The sequence below is a fragment of the Apium graveolens genome, chromosome 7 (genome assembly GCF_009905375.1).
Source record: "Apium graveolens cultivar Ventura chromosome 7, ASM990537v1, whole genome shotgun sequence".
NCBI lineage: Eukaryota > Viridiplantae > Streptophyta > Magnoliopsida > Apiales > Apiaceae > Apium > Apium graveolens.
In genome coordinates, this window is record NC_133653.1 from 140,554 (window position 1) to 158,848 (window position 18,295).

General features: G+C 32.9%; 3 protein-coding genes across 3 annotated transcripts; all 3 read right to left on the reverse strand.

Annotated features, from left to right (window-relative positions):
- Positions 1-30: 30 nt before the first annotated feature.
- On the reverse strand, positions 31-884 carry LOC141671540 (putative phospholipid hydroperoxide glutathione peroxidase). The gene is made up of 4 exons (XM_074477812.1): positions 877-884; positions 653-773; positions 407-562; positions 31-332 (listed from the first exon to the last, which is right to left on the reverse strand). Exons 1-4 carry the CDS (start codon positions 882-884, stop codon positions 300-302), a joined length of 318 nt encoding a protein of 105 aa, XP_074333913.1. The 3' UTR covers positions 31-299.
- Positions 885-7,837: 6,953 nt separating this feature from the next.
- On the reverse strand, positions 7,838-8,278 carry LOC141671542 (uncharacterized). The gene has a single exon (XM_074477813.1). The coding sequence runs from the start codon at positions 8,276-8,278 to the stop codon at positions 7,838-7,840; it is 441 nt and encodes a 146-aa protein (XP_074333914.1).
- Positions 8,279-15,243: 6,965 nt separating this feature from the next.
- Positions 15,244-18,295, reverse strand: LOC141675241 (disease resistance protein RPP13-like). The gene has a single exon (XM_074481954.1). It carries the CDS (start codon positions 18,203-18,205, stop codon positions 15,641-15,643), a length of 2,565 nt encoding a protein of 854 aa, XP_074338055.1. The 5' UTR covers positions 18,206-18,295; the 3' UTR covers positions 15,244-15,640.

Consider the following 18,295-nt stretch of genomic DNA (forward strand, 5'->3'; position numbering starts at 1 on the left):
GATAATTTCATAAATACCTGATTAGACCAGAATATTCTGCAGTTTTTGTAATTCTTTACTAACATGAGTACATCAATTAACAAAATTTATCTCTGTATTATTCATCATTACAGCAAACACATAGAATTCACACATTACACTGAACATTTCCCTTGCTCCACAGAGCAAACACTCATAAAACTCACAACATAACTATATTTTCTTTAAAATCTTCACAATCACACACTTTATTCTCCATACATGTTGCAGACGAGGTAGTTAGTAGTCGACCATTAAAACTCAGGCCTCAATCCCGGTTATCAAGCGACTCCTAAAACTTTCTTGATATCATTCTGCAGAAGTCGAAATGATCATATGTTAGCCACAATATAATTAACTTGTGTAATGACATGCAAGTAATTGTTACCTCAAAGGTAAGCGGAGTGGTTGTGGGAGCATAACGTTCAACAAGTTTGCCATCTTTATCGACTAAAAACTTGGCAAAATTCCATTCAATTTCATCCCCTTTGACAGACTTGAGGTACTTGTAAAACGGAGCAGCATCTGATCCATTCACATCAACCTAAACAATCGAAAAACCACATAAATTTCTCAGATAAAACAGTTCTAGCATACTGCAGGTCAGGATCAAAACGTGTACTAAAATCCGTACCTTACTGAGGATAGGATATTCAGCTTTGAAACGAGTGCAGACAAAGTTTTCAATTTCTTCATTAGACCCAGGCTCCTGTCCATTAAACTGGTTGCATGGAAATGCAAGAATCTCTAGTCCTCTAAAATCACTCACCAGATTGTTAATCACGAAAAACACTAAACAAATGCAAGGATTCAACAACAGCTGAAGCTAACACAAGCTTGATCTATTGTACACAGAACATCGACATCATTGATAAATCAATAACATACCATTGAGATGCAACATTGACAATCAACAAAACTTTGCCCTTGTACTTGCTTAGCTCTACATCATTACCCTTGCCATCCTGCAATCATCAGTCAAACATTTTTAATGCATTCATTCAACCTACACTACCATTTACGACGGAAAAATTTATTACGACGGAAAAATTTACACCGAAAGAAAGAAATGAAAGAACCTTGACAGTGAAGTCATGGATGGATTGCACACTGCTTAATTCACTGGCCATTTTAATTTTTTGTGTTTTTTGCAAATGAAGTTAATATTTTGTATAAGTTGATGAGCAGAGAAGAGGAGCTCAAAGCCTATATATAGGCATTTACCGTTATGTTAGCAATGACGCCGATAGGAAAGATGTGGATGTGCATATAGCTTAGTTGTGGTTAATATTGTGACACAGACAATTTTAGTGCAGTTAGATTTTAATAAAGATGAGAAATTATTGAATTTAAAAGAAGGATTAAATTCGAATAAAGTGGCTTTCACATTTTGGAAGTGTCCATATAAAATAACACGTTTTGTTTTTCAAGATTTTGTACAGATGGAATTTGATTACTGTAGAATAGTTATATCAACTTCATGGAATACTCACAAATTTAAATTGAGAAATAACTAGTAACTATTCAAAATGATACTCCCTTTATTCCAAAACTAGTTTACTAAATCGCGATTCACATCGGCCTTCTAAAATCATGTTTCGATTTTTTTCTTTTTTTGTATTTCTTATCCGATCTTTTTCATTATAAAATTATGAATAATGAATAAATATAATAAATCAAAAAGTTTAAAAAATCCTTATCTCATTAAACATGTTTACTCCAATAAGTTTAATAAATATAATATCATAAAATTATATTATTTATTAGTTAATAATTAATATAATATTTTTTTCTATTTAATAATATAAACAATTGCGAAAATTACAAAAATATATATGAAGGGCGCCCCCTAACCATCCTCGTTTTCTCCTTTACTATAACATATATAATATAGTTATACAACGATTTTAAAAAATATTGAGAAAACATATTTATAGATACTTGTCATTGTAATATTTTATGGGTTAAAAATTAAAATAAACATTAATATAGTAGGTTGATTTTAAGAAAAAGATGAGAAATGATATTAAAAATGAAATTTAGAAAAATATGAAGATGGTAAGTTGATTTAAATACAAATTAGAAATTTTAGGAGAATATTATGATGACAAAGTTGATTTTAAAAATATTAATGGAAAATGTTGTATAAACTTTAGGAGAATATTATAAATGATGATAAATATTTATAGATATCCGTCTTTGTAATATTTCATATGCTAAAAAAATAGAATATAGTAAGTTGATTTGAGGAGAAAGAGGAGAAATTGTATTAAAAACGAAATTTATGAGAATATCAAGATGATAAGTTGATTTAAATAAAAAGTAGAAGTTTTAGAAGAATAAATTGATAAGTTGATTTGAAAAATCTTGATGCAAGATTTTATAAAAATTTTAGGAGAATATTACGAACAATGATAATATATTTAGAATAATATAAGGTAATTGTAGTTTTTGATATTTATTAACTCAAAAAATTGAGAAAATTAGAAAAATAGAATGAGACAATTGAGAGGCGTCACATAAACGCTCCCGTATTCTCATTTATATAAGTATATTGATTGATTAGGTGAAGTAGTAAAAATGATCAAATAATACGATAGTAAGAAAACCTATCTTGACATGATAATTTTTTATGCTTTTATAAAATATTAGTAAATTATTTAGTTTAGTATTAGTAAATTATTTAGTTCAGTATACTTTTTTGTATAAGTTTTTCATTCTTGAGATAACTAGAGATTGCAAATGAGCTTGATTTTCATAACACTGACCCTAATTTTGAAATTACATAGAGTAAAAGTAAAACATAAGAAGTGCTATTTTCTTACACAAAAATCAACACAAAATTCAGCAAGACTTTTCATCAATTTTGATACCATAGGTTTAAGAGTCTCTTCAACATATTTACTCGCTCTGTTTTTTAATATATGACGTTTGACTTTGTGGCACACATGTTTAGGAGGTTTTACCTTATAGATAAAATAATTTTTTTTGAAAAATTCTTTTTGTGAATAAAAGTTTTTATCTCATATTTTTATTCAAAAAAGAATTTCTTAAAAATAATAATTTTAGCTATGTGGTCAACCCTCCTAAATATGTGTGCCAAAAAGTCAAAAGTCATATATTAAAAAACAGAGGGAGTATTATACATTACAAACGATTCAGTCCTTTGAAATAATTTTCAAAAACCACTTCAAATTATTAGATTATTTTGGTTGATTCTCCGTACAAAAGTATACAACCTAGTTTAAAACCTTATATGACATAACCAGAGGGCCAGTTGCTCATTATTTTTATACTCCCTTCGTCCCAATTTATCTATCTTATTTGACTTTTGATGGCCAAATTGATTCAAACAAGACAGATAAATTGAGACGGAGAGAGTATTTGATAATACTAAATAATGCATAAAAGATCTTCAAATTGATGCCTCGGTGCAAAATAAAGAGTTGTTCCTCTTTTCGATAATGATACAATTTTGACATGCATCCGACATTAATCCAAGCTAGGATATTGCATCACATTAATCTTCAACACTTCCAACTGACTTTTGTTCATGTTTAGTTCAGGCTAGATTAATTAAAGGCTCGCTTGATGACTAAATAATTATTTACAAATGATCAGCTATGCAGAAAGAAAAAGAGAGGATATGAGAATGCAGATCTACTTTTACTAGAAATTCACCAAATTCCCATATGTGGGATTACATGTACGTTTGTCCTTTTATTCCTTGACAGCTTATCCTAGATAACAACCTTGGAAAGAAAAATCTGCATTACCCCTAGCTATACTACTGGATAAATAGAAAGAGTAGATGGTCCCCTACTATAACAGAATAATAAAGTAATTGCAGAAAAATATGTGCTCTTCTCGGGTCTGCTTGTGCTCTCCTTGAGTCTTTCTTATGCTGGTGCAGAGGTGGCATTCCCATCAGCATTATTTGCATTGTCAGCTGCATTATCATCATTACCCCCCCTCAAGTGGAGCGGAGGTGAAACTGAGGCTCCAATCTTGCTAAGAAGATAGTTGTGCTGCTTCACAGTAAATGGCTTCGTAAGTATATTAGCTAACTACATGTAGGTAGGAACATAATCAGTAATAATGGAGCCATCAGAAATCTTGTCCCTTATATAATGACAGTCCAACTCGATGTGCTTCGTGCGCTCATGAAGAACTGGATTAACAGTGATGGATAGAGCAGCTTGGTTGTCCGTCTTGATAACAGTTGGTGGGAGATTTGAAAGTCCCATGTCTTTGAGCAATGAAGAAAGCCATGTGACCTCACAACAAATTAGAGCCGTAGCACGGTACTCCGCCTCAGCAGTAGAGCGAGCAACAACCGCCTGTTTCTTCATTTTCCATGAAACTGGTGAGGAACCCAGCAGAACACAGTAGCCAGTGGTTGATTTTCTGCTAGTGGGATAACTCGCCCAATCGCTATCACAGAATACAGTAAGTATACCCTGAGCTGGATTTGTGAGGAGATAGCGAAGAATTCTTTTAGCAACCTGCATATGGACCGTAGTGTGTTTGTGCATGAATTGTGCAAGATTATGCACAGGGAACAACAGATCAGGTCTCGTAAGAGTAAGATAAATAAGTTTCCCCATCAAATGTTGGTATGGTTGTGGATCAGACAACAAATCCCCCTTTTCTCGAGTCAACTTGACATGCGGATCCATATGTAACTTGAGCGGTGTTGCAGATTGCATGCCAAACTCGTCTATCAAGTCCAATACATACTTTCTTTGGGAGACAAAGAAACCACTCACACTTCTGTCAATTTCCAATCACAAAAAATAGGTGACTGGCCCCAGATCTTTCTTATGAAAGGCTTGGCACAATGACACTTTAAATTGAGCAATAGATTTCTCACAATTGCCAGTGATCAAAAGATCATCGACATAAATAAGTATAAGTGTAATAGTGTCAGATTGTACCTTCGTAAAGAGGCTGTAATCTTCTTTGGAATGCACATAATCAACAGCAAGCAAGGTATCAGACAGCTTGTCGAACCATTCTCGTGGCGCCTGCTTGAGGCCATACAAGGCCTTTTTCAATCTACACACCAGATGTGATGTAATTTTCAGATTGAACTCCCCCTGAGAATGTGGGATCCGACTTCCAATTCCCGAGTACCCTGGAGGCATCTTCATATAAACAATCTCATGCAATGATCCATGCAAGAAATCATTCGAAACATCCATATGATAAATAGACCAGTTTTGCATCGCTGCAATAGCAAGTGTGGCCCTGACAGTTGTCATCTTAGCAACCGGAGCGAAAGTCTCTTTGTAATCTATACCATAGGTCTGTCTGCACCCCAAAATTACCAATCGAGCCTTGTATTTCTCAATCGTTCCATCTGGTTTAAACTTTGTTTTATATACCCACTTGCAGCCAATTGTTTTTCTGTTAAGTGGTAACTCAGTAATCTCCCATGTGTTATTCAGCTCCAGAGCATCCAATTTTACATTCATGGCATTGATCCAGTGATCATGGGTCACAGCTTGATGAAAATGAACAGGATCTTTATGGTGAGTAATAGAGGCAAGAAAACAACTGAAGGATTTTGTAAGTGAATGGTCAACAACTGCAGAAGCACTCACAGCAGTGTTTGACACAAAAGTTCCCAACCATTGTGGGGGTTTTGATTGTCTGGTGGTTCTGCGGAGAATGCGGGTTAGTGCTGTAACAGTTTGTTCAGTATGGGTGGTACTTGTTGTAGGTTCAGGAGTAGGTGATAGAGTAACAGTTGTGTTGGAGTTTTGAGACAAATCTTGATCAAAGTCAAAATCAAGATCATCAGAATAAGTAGATTGGTTAGGCACAGGCATAGTAGTAGGTAAAGGGTGCACATATGTATTTGTAGAGTTTGTGTTTAGAGGAAATATAGTTTCATCAAAGACAGCATGTCTAGAAACAAAGGTTTGTGATGTGACAAAGTTTAAAAATCTGTGACCCTTTATGGAGCTAGGATAGCCAATGAATACACAGGGTACCCCTCTTGCTTCAAATTTGTATCTGTTATGATCAGGATTCACCACAAAAGCTAGACAACCAAAAACTTTAAAGTGATCATAGGTAGCAGGTTCTTTATACAATTTTTCATAAGTAATTGCAAAATCCAACACAGCACTAAGCAACCTATTAATTATATGTACTGCAGTAAGAACACACTCACCCCAATATGAAAGTGACAATCCAGATTGAAACCTCAAAGTTCGAGCAACCTCTAAAATATGTTTATGCTTTCTTTCCACCCTAACATTTTGCTGTGGTGTATAGGGACATAACGTTTTATGCACAATGCCATGCTTAGCCAGAAATTCATTACATGCTTTATCAGAAAATTCAAGTGCATTATTAGAGCGTATGGTTTGGATTATACCTTTGAATTTAGTGACAACAAACTCCTTGAAAGTGACAAGAGTTGGCAAGTTGTCAGACTTCCTCTGCAATAGATAGACCCAGGTCACCCTGCTGTAATCATCCACCAAGGTAAAAAAGAATCTATATTTTCCTCTGGTTGCCACCTTGTACGGTCCCCAGATATCCGTGTGAACAAGTGCAAAAGCCTTATGTGCCAGAGAATGACTGAGCTTAAAGGGTTGTTTTGTTAACTTTGCCATTGGACAAGTTATACACACTTCACCTTGTTGTCCAATAAAAGGTTTAACACATTGGAGATGTTGTAATTTAGAATTTGAGGCATGTCCCAATCATTGGTTCTACATGGTATATTGGTTACTTTTAGCAGTCAAACACATAGGCATGTCAGCAACCCTTTTATCTTGCAGATAATACAACCCTTTCTTCGGCTCTCCTGTAGCCACCACTTCTTTTGAGGCAGAGTCAACAATAGCACAACCTTTTAAATGAAATGTCACATCACAATTTATATCTTTGGCCAGCTTGTGAATTGAAAGCAAATTATGATTAAATTGGGGAACATACAAGACATTGAATAATTTAAGTCCATTAGGTAGCACCACATCACCTATATGAGTAACAGGAGTGCTAGCACCAGTGGGTAACTTTATAGTAAAGAGGATGGGGCAGCCTTGATATTTATCATATTTTCTAAAGAGGAAACCATGTGGTCTGATGCCCCTGAGTCCATAATCCACTCAGATTTAGGGGCCTTGACAATGTTGACATTGACCATTCCTGAGAAGCCAAAGTCCAACTCCTCATCTGTTTCTGATCCTTTCTGCACTGCACACTTAGGAAGAAGCTGCATCAATTGTTCAAGTTGTTGAGGAGTTATTTTCAAATCAGACTGTTCAGACACACTGCCCTGCACGTGATTAGCTGCATTAGGAGAGAATGCTTTCTGTGTCCCATACCATTTACCTTGTTGAGAGTTAAATTTTTGACCAGACTTTCGATACTTATGATGCCACTTAGGGTAGCCTGTAACAGTCCAACACCTTTCTTGAGAATGACCTCTGTAACCATAAGTTGTACAGGTCAAAGACCTGTCACCAAAAGACCTGTCACCAAAAGACCTGTCACCATTTCCCTTACTGTACATTGCCGCTGCATCACCATCAAATGCTACAGATTGGTTTAAAAGATCCCTCTGAGATTCCTCTTGCTGCATAGCAGCACATGCCATTTCAACAGAAGGCAAAGGCACACTCATCAAAAGTTGACTGCGTTGAGCACCATAAGTATCATCAAGTCCATTTAAAAACTGAAACAGCCTAGCCTCCTCTTTTACAGTCGCTATAGCCTGTAGCAGTTTTGAAATGTCAGGAGTCATAGTTGTGACTGCAGGAAGGATATTTAGAGATTCTAATTCTTCCCACAAACAGCTCTACCCAGTAAAATAATCAAAAACTTTCTTTCCATTTTGCTTAAAATTAAACAGATCCTTGCGTAACTTATATTTTCGAGAACCATTTGTCAATGAAAACCTTATTTCCAAATGCTTCCATATATCACTAGCAGTAGTGATAAACAATACAGAAGTTTTAATAGCATCAGAAATATTGTTGTGAATCCAGGAGATTACCATATTATTACAAGTGTCCCATTGAGCGGCTTCTGCGGCATCAGATGTGCTCCTAGGAATAGAGGCATTAAAAAAACCAAACTTTCTTTTAGCTGAAAGTTGGATCTCAAACTGTCGTCGCCAAGCTCTGTAATCAACAGGCCCTTGCAGGTTAGACACACTCATTGAGGTTGGGCCATCTGAAGGGTATAAGAACAAGGGGTTTTGGAGATCTGTATATGTGAATTTACTACCTGAGGCCATGATTTCTAGAAGACAATCGATAAGCAGTGCAAGAAACAAGAATGCACTGTACTAGAAATTCAAAACAAACACTCAGGATTTGTATACAAAACTATTCTTTTTTTTATCACAATCTGCTCTCAAGCTATCAATGCAGCTCTGATACCATGAGGACTAAATAATTATTTACAAATGATTAGCTATGCAGAAAGAAAAAGGGAGGATATGAGAATGCCGATCTACTAGAAATTCAGCAAATTCCCATATGTGGGATTACATGTACGTTTGTCCTTTTATTCCTTGACAGCTTATCCTAGATAACAACCTTGGAAAGAAAAGTCTGCATTACCCCTAGCTATACTACTGGATAAATAGAAAGAGTAGATGGTCCCCTTCTATAACAGAATAATAAAGTAATTGCAGAAAAATATGTGCTCTTCTCGGGTCTGCTTGTGCTCTCCTTTAGTCTTTCTTATGCTGGTGCAGAGGTGGCATTCCCATCAACATTATTTGCATTGTCAGCTGCATTATCATCATTACTTTCCATTCCAAGTGTTAAATAAACAAATATAAACCACATATAGACTTGCAGCTGCAGACAACCGCAACCGACAATATATCGGTTACTATTTAAAGATAAAGAGTTCAAAGAAATATGCTCATGCTCAGTAGAAATATCAATTAGTAGAGATATACCAGAGCTTTAAGATTGCAAGTGAACTATTACGGAATATGAGTGCTTCCAACTACTATTAGTGCCAGAAATAGCAACTTCACTAATTACCGCATGGCAAGATCATTAAATGTTCAAGCGCATTCAAAATGGCTTATATAAAACTATGATTGGCATATAAAAGGCTAAATATAAGACAAAGAGTCAAATATCATGCTTCCTGACTCTTTTTAAAGGAGACAAAGAAGTGGCACATTGCAGCAGGAAAGACTATACAACAACAAAAACCCGAGCACAATTGGTTATGACATTGATGTTCCTGAGGTTATCTCAGATGCACTTCCTAGATACACTTCCTGAGTTTAAAATTTTTTCTCATTTTAGAACTCGAGGGTATTGTAGTAATTACACAATATTATATGCATTTACCAAAATACCATTACTATTCTATACTAAAATACACTTGCATTTCAGGAAAGTTCCCGAGTTAATTTCAGGAACAATTTTTCTCACTGGTTATAATAGTTCCACTTACTTTAATTTTTATTGACTGTTCAAAATAGCATGAAATGGCCTCATTATTCTTTATACATCTAAGTCAGACTTTACAAGCCTGCAATGCAAACGTTCTTTTAGGAGTGTACACCGATGCTATTGTAATTTATTATCAATTTATAATTATTTATTTAGCAGTAGCATGATAATATATATAGGGGGTTACTACAATAGAAACCAATTTAGAATGGAAACTAGAAACCAAATAATTTTCTTTTTAAAATTAATTCGAAATATAACACATATGATATGCAAATCGATCGTTGAGAGATGTAGAAAAATACAGTGAAATCGGATTTTAAAAAAAATTACGGTTTAACGGGAAATATCAAATTAAAACGGAGGGGAAAAGCTGAAATTGGGTGTGGGAGGGTGCAGGATAGTTGGGTGGTGTGATTTAGGGGGGACCATTAGATTAGGTAGATCTAATGGCTTAGATTAGTTCTAAGTTTCTATTTTAATTTTAGTTTGTATTTGATCATTGTCCTATATATATAATCCACTTTTTCTAACACATGAAGTAGGGCAACAAAGGTGGATTCAATGCTTGTAGCTCACATGCAGATAATAAATAGGTTGTAAGCAAAAACAATAAATTCATAATTTAAAGAAAGAATTAGTTCATTATAATAATGAAAGAAACATGTAAATTGTAGACTACCAAACCAAAATATTATAATTTGCATTCAAAATCTTTTGTAACTTTTAAGATAAGGTGCTTTTTTCGAATTTGCAATCAACATTCAGGCATATATGAAGTCAAAAGCAATTCAGAATACATATTTTTTACAACCAATGAATGATCTATAAAATGTCTCAAGTTGCTCGAATTGTTTTCCTGCACCAGCCTAAAGTACCCGGACCTTGTAATTTGACTCAATTAAATCAAAGGCATATCCGAAAGTATTAAACTATAGGTCAGGTGTATATTCACTTTGTATCTAGAACCTGACACAAATAGTTTACCGTTGACTCATTTTCGGCTTAAGTTCTTTCCATCACATTTACATAAATATCTATTATGTCTAGCAAAACAAAATATGTGATACAGTAGTAAGTAGAATACATATACCTTTCCAGAACCAACGGGGAGGGTGTTGTAGTTTAGTCCTCAAACAAATTAAAATTTATTAAGATACCCCACCATTAAGACTGCAAAGAATGTATGATATATAACAAACAAATTATCATGAGCATTTTTACGTACACTGCCCATGAGTTTGCTCGAGTTCTTTATTATAGGACAAAATAATTTGAAACAGCAACGGAATAAGATGAATTTGACAAGCCTTAATTGAAGAAACTAAATATGAACTTTGAGTTTGATAACATGCCTTAAAAGAGCATAAAAATTTATACATATTGCTGCATAGTAATATATTGTATCGAAAATTACTGTTTTGAAGCTAAATATAGATGATCACAGGGGATCCTATGCAGTCTATGTATGTAAGCAAGATCTAAGAATAGAGATCAAGTCTCATTGAAAAGACTAAATTATCCCTATTTTTAATAGTTATATAAAAGATGTGGTTCATGGGAATCGAACTCAGGTTATTTCACTCAACTATACAAACTCTTACCACTACAACATATTCTCACATGTGCTTTTTATCATACACATAATATGTAAGTGTGCTAAATGAATATTTTATTTAACTTTAAAGATACGTACTTGAATTACGCAAAAAAAAGATAGTTTTGTACAGTTAATTTTAAAGAATTGAATTCCAGATATAAAATTAGGCATAATACATAAATGGATTATTATATTATTTATTAATCATTTTTTAGTTTGAAAATATATTTCATATATTTTAACATATTTTTTATTATAAAAAGTAATTAAAATGTACATATATATAATTTTTTTAAAAAAATATTGAAAATAAAATCGCTTATATATAAATAATTTATATTGGTATTACATATTTAGATAAGTTCGAATTATAATGAATCAATTCATTTTAGAAATTGGCCTGTTGTTAAAAAAATACTCGAAATTTGACTACATACCCGGCCGAAAAACATCGCCACATTCTACGTTTAGTAAATTTAAATTACAAGTTCGGCCGAAAAATATCGTCACATTCTATGTGAAATTTTTTAATATCTTGTGTTAATATAAATTAATGTGTTTGAGGTCTTTATAGGATCAAGTCAATTGATTATTTATATTAAAATTACTCAGTTCACTGGTAACGTATTATTATTTTTAGAATTTGTCCTGATTTTAAGAATATTTGAAATTTGAAATGAGATCTCACGAGATTTGTTAAAACTACAATGACATACTAAATAGATTTATTTTTCATTTTTCACTTTAAAAAATTAGCTTTTAAAAATAAATTCTTTTAGATCAGCAATATTCATTGAACAAGATAATATTGTACAAATATTTTGAATTATTCAAATAAAAGTTATATCTATACGATATTGTAGCATTTGAATCAATGCATTTTATATTATTTAGGGAAAAAACATATATTGTTCAGTAATTTGAAGGAGTTAACAAGTTCAACTGATATTTATAAAACTTTATCGAACTAAAATTTTTTAATTTTAGGAGAATAGTATAAAATGTTATCAAATTATTATATGAAGGAATATTAGAGTCGTAATAAAAGAAACTTAAAAACAGTTTAAATAACGATATAATTACTATTTTTCTTTCGAATTCTTAAAAAAAATGATGAATATCAATAATAAGTCTTAAAAATATATAATTCATTTTTATGTTACAACCATGATTAATACTCGGTTGCGTAAAAATAAATATGGATTATTTGTCAGTGATAATGTGAATATCATAAATAAATAATAGCAATTTATTTATTACATAATTTTAATTTTTGAATAATTATAAATGCATGTTAGTTAAGTAATCAATTATCTCACTAGATGTTAATAATGATTATATATGTACATAAATCATATATTTAGCATATAAATAATTGAAACCATTATAATTTACTAAGAGATATAACATACAATAATTTACATGCTAACACACACATATACATATAACTTAATCTTACTTTATTAACAGTAGTGTAAATAAAAAACTAACATGTTTCCCATACATACATGATACATACATACATACGTTGAATTTCAAAAACTAACATTTTTTATTCAAATCAACTTTAATATTAATAATAATGTAAATTTTACATTATTGTATATTATGATTGCAAGGCATTCTGACTTCAATTATGCATTTTTTATCTTTTTAAATTGAGTATGTCAATTGTAAGTTAGCAGTGAACTCAGTAATAATATACAGCAGTACATAGAGTTTATTTAAATAAAATTCAAGATTTTGGTCAACTCTGTATCCAACATGTATGTTAATTTTTAGCTTTTTATTTGTAAACATACTAACGGCATTCTACAGATTAAATTTAATCGTTTCGTTTTAAACGTACACTTACTACTCTGTTTATATTCATTCATTAAATATAAAATAACGTGTAAGAAAAATATAATATAATAATAGTTGATGTGATATTCACTCCTAAAAATGAGGAAACATTCGAAACCTTTAATGTTATAGAGGGGGACATGAAGCTTGTCGGAGAGAAAGTTTATCTCCATTTCTTCAAAATTTGACTCAAGAGGATATTGTTGAAATTGCTCTAAAAACATTATAATTGTGTGGTGTATAAAAAAAATTCTAGAAAATGACCCGTGCCTCGCACGGGTTATTATGCTAGTAATAATTTACATGCTAACACACACATACGTATAACTTAATCTTACTTTCTTAACAGTAGTGTAAATAAAAAACTAAAAGTTTACCATACATACATGATACATACATACGCTGAATTTCAAAAACTAATATTTTTCATTAAAATCAACTTTAATATTAACAATAATGTAAATTTTACATTATTGTATATTATGATTGCAAGGCATTCTGACTTCAATTATGTATTTTTTATCTTTTTAAATTGAGTATGTCAATTGTAAGTTAGTAGTGAACTCAGTAATAATAAAGAGCAGTACATATAGTTTATTTAAATAAAATTTAAGATTTTGGTCAACTCTGTAATCAACATGTATGTTAATTTTTACCTTTTTATTTGTAAACATACTAACGACATTCTACAAATTAAGTTTAATCGTTTCGTTTTAAACGTACACTTACTACCCTGTTTATATTCATTCATTAAATATAAAATAACGTGTAACAAAAATATAATATAATAATAGTTGATGTGATATTCACTCCTAAAAGTGAGGTAACATTCAAAACTTTTAATGTTATAGAGGGGGACATGAAACTTGTTGGAGGAAAATATTATCTCTATTTCTTCAAAATTTGACTCAAGAGCCTATATAAGGATATTATTGGAATTGTTCTAAAAATATTATAATTGTATGGTATATAAAAAAACTCTAGAAAATGACCCGTGCCTCGCACGGGTTATTATGCTAGTTATTGGGATGAAAGAGCAAACAATCATGAGATCAATGTAAGCACAACTAAGCAAACATTCTTGCTAATTTGTAATCAAAAGAGTTCTAAATATGAAAATTAAGGAGGAGATACATACCGAGAATTTCATGGGCAGTGACCTTTATTCTTGACATATAGTTGAAGATGATGATCATAGTCAAGTAGAGCAGAATCATTGCCCTTATTCTCACAATTTTGAGAGAAAAGACCCAAAATATCACTCATGTTATAAAATGGCCTTTTATATCACTCACAAACGTGATCTTTAGTTGCGTTTATAATATATATATACAGAACGTTAGAGCTAACTCAGTGGTTAGGTGGTACATTTTGGAGCTCTGTGTCTTTTTTTCTCAAATTGTGATACTAAGGGCCATTACCCATTCATTAGGCCATGTTGCTTAGCCGATGCTGTTGTCAAGCATTTTTGGGATTATAATCCCGAACTATTATACAGGAAAAATAATCTTATTATTATTAATTGTAATCCCTTGAATTAAATTACTCTATCTTTCTTTGTTTAGAAATTTTAAGCCTAAGAACTACTAGATAATCAGTCATACGTGGAAAATGGACATATATTAAAACGTTGATGTTAAAAATTTAAATTTATTAAAGATCAAGAATGAATACAATTAAAATTAATATTATGTATTTGTGGAGAACCAACATGAAATTATGATGAAAGTTGATATAATAAATATTAACCTAAAATTTGTGCCATGTACGGGTGTTTTAAATAATTGTTATTTTATTTTTGTTATTTTAATATTTTATTAAATATATTTGTTAAAAAATAAGTATGTCTAAATAAGTGTATTATTTATAATTTTAAATTTTAAAATATATAAGTTCATAAACTGACCCATTAATAGGTTCATAAAATTCAATAGGCAACCCAGTTACATACATCTGGTTTTTCGTTCCCAGAGTGTTTTAAAATATAGTAATATAAGTGTCATGTTAAAATTTCTAATTTTTACTCACCAAACCCAAACCAAATAGTATGATATTTGTGTTATGATTATAATATAAATATCATAATTATTATACGATTTAAAATTTTTTATTATTTCATTAAAATATACTATTGAGTCATATAAGAAATAGAATTACTGAGTTCAAATTAATAAAAGAATTGCAATTGAAAAATGGGTAAAATAATATATATAATATTATAAGTCATATAAAAGTAAAAGAAAAATAAAAATTATACATTAAAGTTATAATAAAATTCAAAAAGGAGTTAAACCAAAAATCAATAAAAACCAAAGAAAAGGTTAAAGCAAAGGGTGAAAAAAATAAAACCAAATTTAATAGAATCATAAAATATTTAACCCTGAGTCGTTCTAGTTGTACAGCAATCTTTTCCAGTTTTTGACATCTATCTGTTTGAAATTGTTTGAGAGAAGGGAAAGCTCGGTCCCCAACTTCCAATTCTTCCAGATTGATGAATTCTTGTAATCTTAAAATTTGAAGATTACACTTTGTTTTCCCTGTACACATTAAAACCCAACCAAAGAGCGGTGAGATTCGACAAACTTCCCAGAGTGGGCATCGGATCTTCTGTAAACCCACTGTTGCGTAGATATAAATCTGTGATTGAATCGGGCAGATGACGTAGTCTCGATGGATATTTTCGAATGCCCCATAACTCAACGCTCATGAGACAATTGCAAGACGAGAGTGATTAGGAATTCTGTAAGCATTCTGCTAGTTGTACAGGAATGTTCTTCAGTTTTATACAGTCAACTGTTTGAAATTGCCTGAGAGAAGGGAAAGCTCCGTCCCCAGCTTCCAATTCTTCCAGATTGGAGAAGAACAGTAGTTTCAAAATTTCAAGACATGGAAACGCGTTGGGACGGCAAACCATTTTGTTTCCCCTGTACACATTATCCAACCGAAGAGCGGTGAGATTCGACAAACTTCCCAGAGTGGGCATTGGATCTTCTGTAAACTTACTTTCTCTTAGACTTAAATCCGTGATTGAATCGGGCAGATGACGTAGTTCCGATGGATCTTTAAGAATACCCGATAAGTCAACGCTCTTGAGACGATTGCAAGACGAGAGTGGTTTCAGTGTTGGAATCTCAACGTTAATCCATAGGGTGAATGTTTGGAGACTTGTTAAATTGGCTACGGACTCCAGCGTGTAACTGTTGCTTTGATATCTATCTCCATACATACAGAGTGTATGGAGGTTGGTGAGATTAACAGTGTCAATCTTCATCCATTCTTTACACGATATACGACCAAGAGTCTGTAACTTTGTTTGGTGGGTACCTATATTCAAACTCCCTCTAATTTTAATGTGTAGATGCCTCAACTCATGAAGCTCACATATCTCCCTAGGAACTGTGTAGTATGTATTCCTCCGACCGTGCAAGGTTTGTAGCTTTTTAAGCTTGCCTATACTTGCTGGAATTTCTATATGACCCATTAAGCCCAAGTATTTTAAGTGAACTAAATCTCCTATTTCTTCTGGTATTACCTCTGAATGTACACTTGTCATATCTAGGACTTTAAGATTTTTGAATCTCGCACACACCAACTTCATTTCTTTTAATTCATATTTACCACTTAAATAATTTACCACTGCCAATGAACGCACAAGTAAAGCATCAAATCTACGCTCAACTAGTTTCAAGTACTCACCTATTTCATTGTAAATGACATGACGGGGTTGTCCTTCCAACAAATGAATGTGTTCTGGATGGTGTTTACCTGATTCCAAAACGACCAACAACTTGTGCTCCTTTGCTTTTTTTATGGCAAGATCACGGACAAGATCATGGACCCGGCAACTCTTAACTTCTCCATTCCATCGCAAATCATTAACCTGAAGCAAATTACGATTAATTAGCTCCTTCAAACAATCTTCAGCCAAATCCTCCATGATTACTCCTTCACTTTCTTCGGCTTCTGATATGAATTCCTCTGCAATCCATAGATGCTTCAACTCGTCTGGATCAATCACATGGTCTTCCGGGTACCTTGCAAGGTAGAGAAAACAGTCTTTCATTTGGGGAGACAAGTCATTATAACTCAAACTCAGTATTTCCCCAATCTGGGGAGACAAGTCATCATCCTTCAAGTGTCTCCATATATGCTCCTTCACCTTTGACCAATATTCATAGCTCATATTGTGTAATAACAGGCCGCTTAGTACCACAATTGCAAGTGGCAAACCTCGACATTTACCAACCATCTCCTTTCCTAATTTCTCCATATTTTGGGTTGTTGGTTTTGCTCTCTTACAGAATAATTCCCAGCTCTCATCTTCCGTTAGAAAACGGAGTTGATGGACAAAACATTTGTCGTCAACAGTCTTTGCAACTGTTTTGTTGCGGGTGGTTATGATGATTCTACTACCGTTTTTCTGGTTTGGAAAAGCAGTTTTAATCTGGTCCCAAACCTTTATGTCCCATATATCATCAATTAAAACCAGATATCGGCCTCGACTTTGCAGTAACTCTGGCAGGTGCTGCAGCAAATGGTACTCGTCCATGGTTGACAACTTTTGTTCGTACTCAGCTCCCATAAAAGACGTCACTAATCTCTTCAAAACATCTTTTATGTTATATTCGTTGGACACACAAACCTTAGCACGAGTATCAAAATTTCTCAACTCGCTAGAGTTGTACAACTTTGTGGCAAGTGAAGTCTTGCCCAAGCCCCCCATTCCGTGAATTGAAATGACTTTGAGGGCGAGATCCTTGCTATCAAGTTCAGCCTTCAAAATCTTAAAATCATCCTCAAAACCAACCACTTCCACCTGGTTATTAATGGCGGTTATTCTCAACAATGTTCTCTCTTTCTGCTGCTTGTTTGGAGTGGCTAAGATGTTGTCAATACGGTACTCATTTCGCCTATTCTTGATCACTTCAATCCTTCTTTTGAGTGACTCAATCTCCTTGCCAATATCATAAAGCATAACTTCTCTATTGCACACGCAAACACAGCCCCGAACACGATCCAAGATACCTCGTTTCGGAGCTGCATATTCTTCTTGGTGAGCACTGAAATCGCTCAGGATTTTTATCGCATCATTGGCGACATCTCTAACGTCCTCCACCCAGTTGCGGATTTGCTCCTCTTCCAGTCTTGATTCTGCAGATCTTACGGAAGATTGGAGGTAGCGCAATTCATCTTTGAGCCACCTTAAATTATCTTTCACTTCAAGTAGAATGTTAACTTCTTGTGCAATAAATGCACCAAGCTTTTCAATTGCAAGAGATACGATTGCATCAACCATTCTTCTTTAAGAAGCTTTATGATCTGAAGGTAATCGAAGTAACTACAACAAGAACAATACTAATTTATGATTTGTAAGGTGTATTGTGCA

Excerpts from the sequence above, each read along its gene's own strand:
- LOC141671542 (XM_074477813.1), bottom strand. The coding sequence starts at position 8,278 with ATGGCCTCAGGTAGTAAATTCACATATACAGATCTCCAAAACCCCTTG.
- LOC141671540 (XM_074477812.1), bottom strand. Across the intron at positions 563-652 it reads AATATCCTATCCTCAGTAAG|GTTGATGTGAATGGATCAGA; the intron begins GTACGGATTTTA and ends TCGATTGTTTAG. Across the intron at positions 333-406 it reads CCACTCCGCTTACCTTTGAG|AATGATATCAAGAAAGTTTT; the intron begins GTAACAATTACT and ends CGACTTCTGCAG.
- LOC141675241 (XM_074481954.1), bottom strand. The coding sequence starts at position 18,205 with ATGGTTGATGCAATCGTATCTCTTGCAATTGAAAAGCTTGGTGCATTT.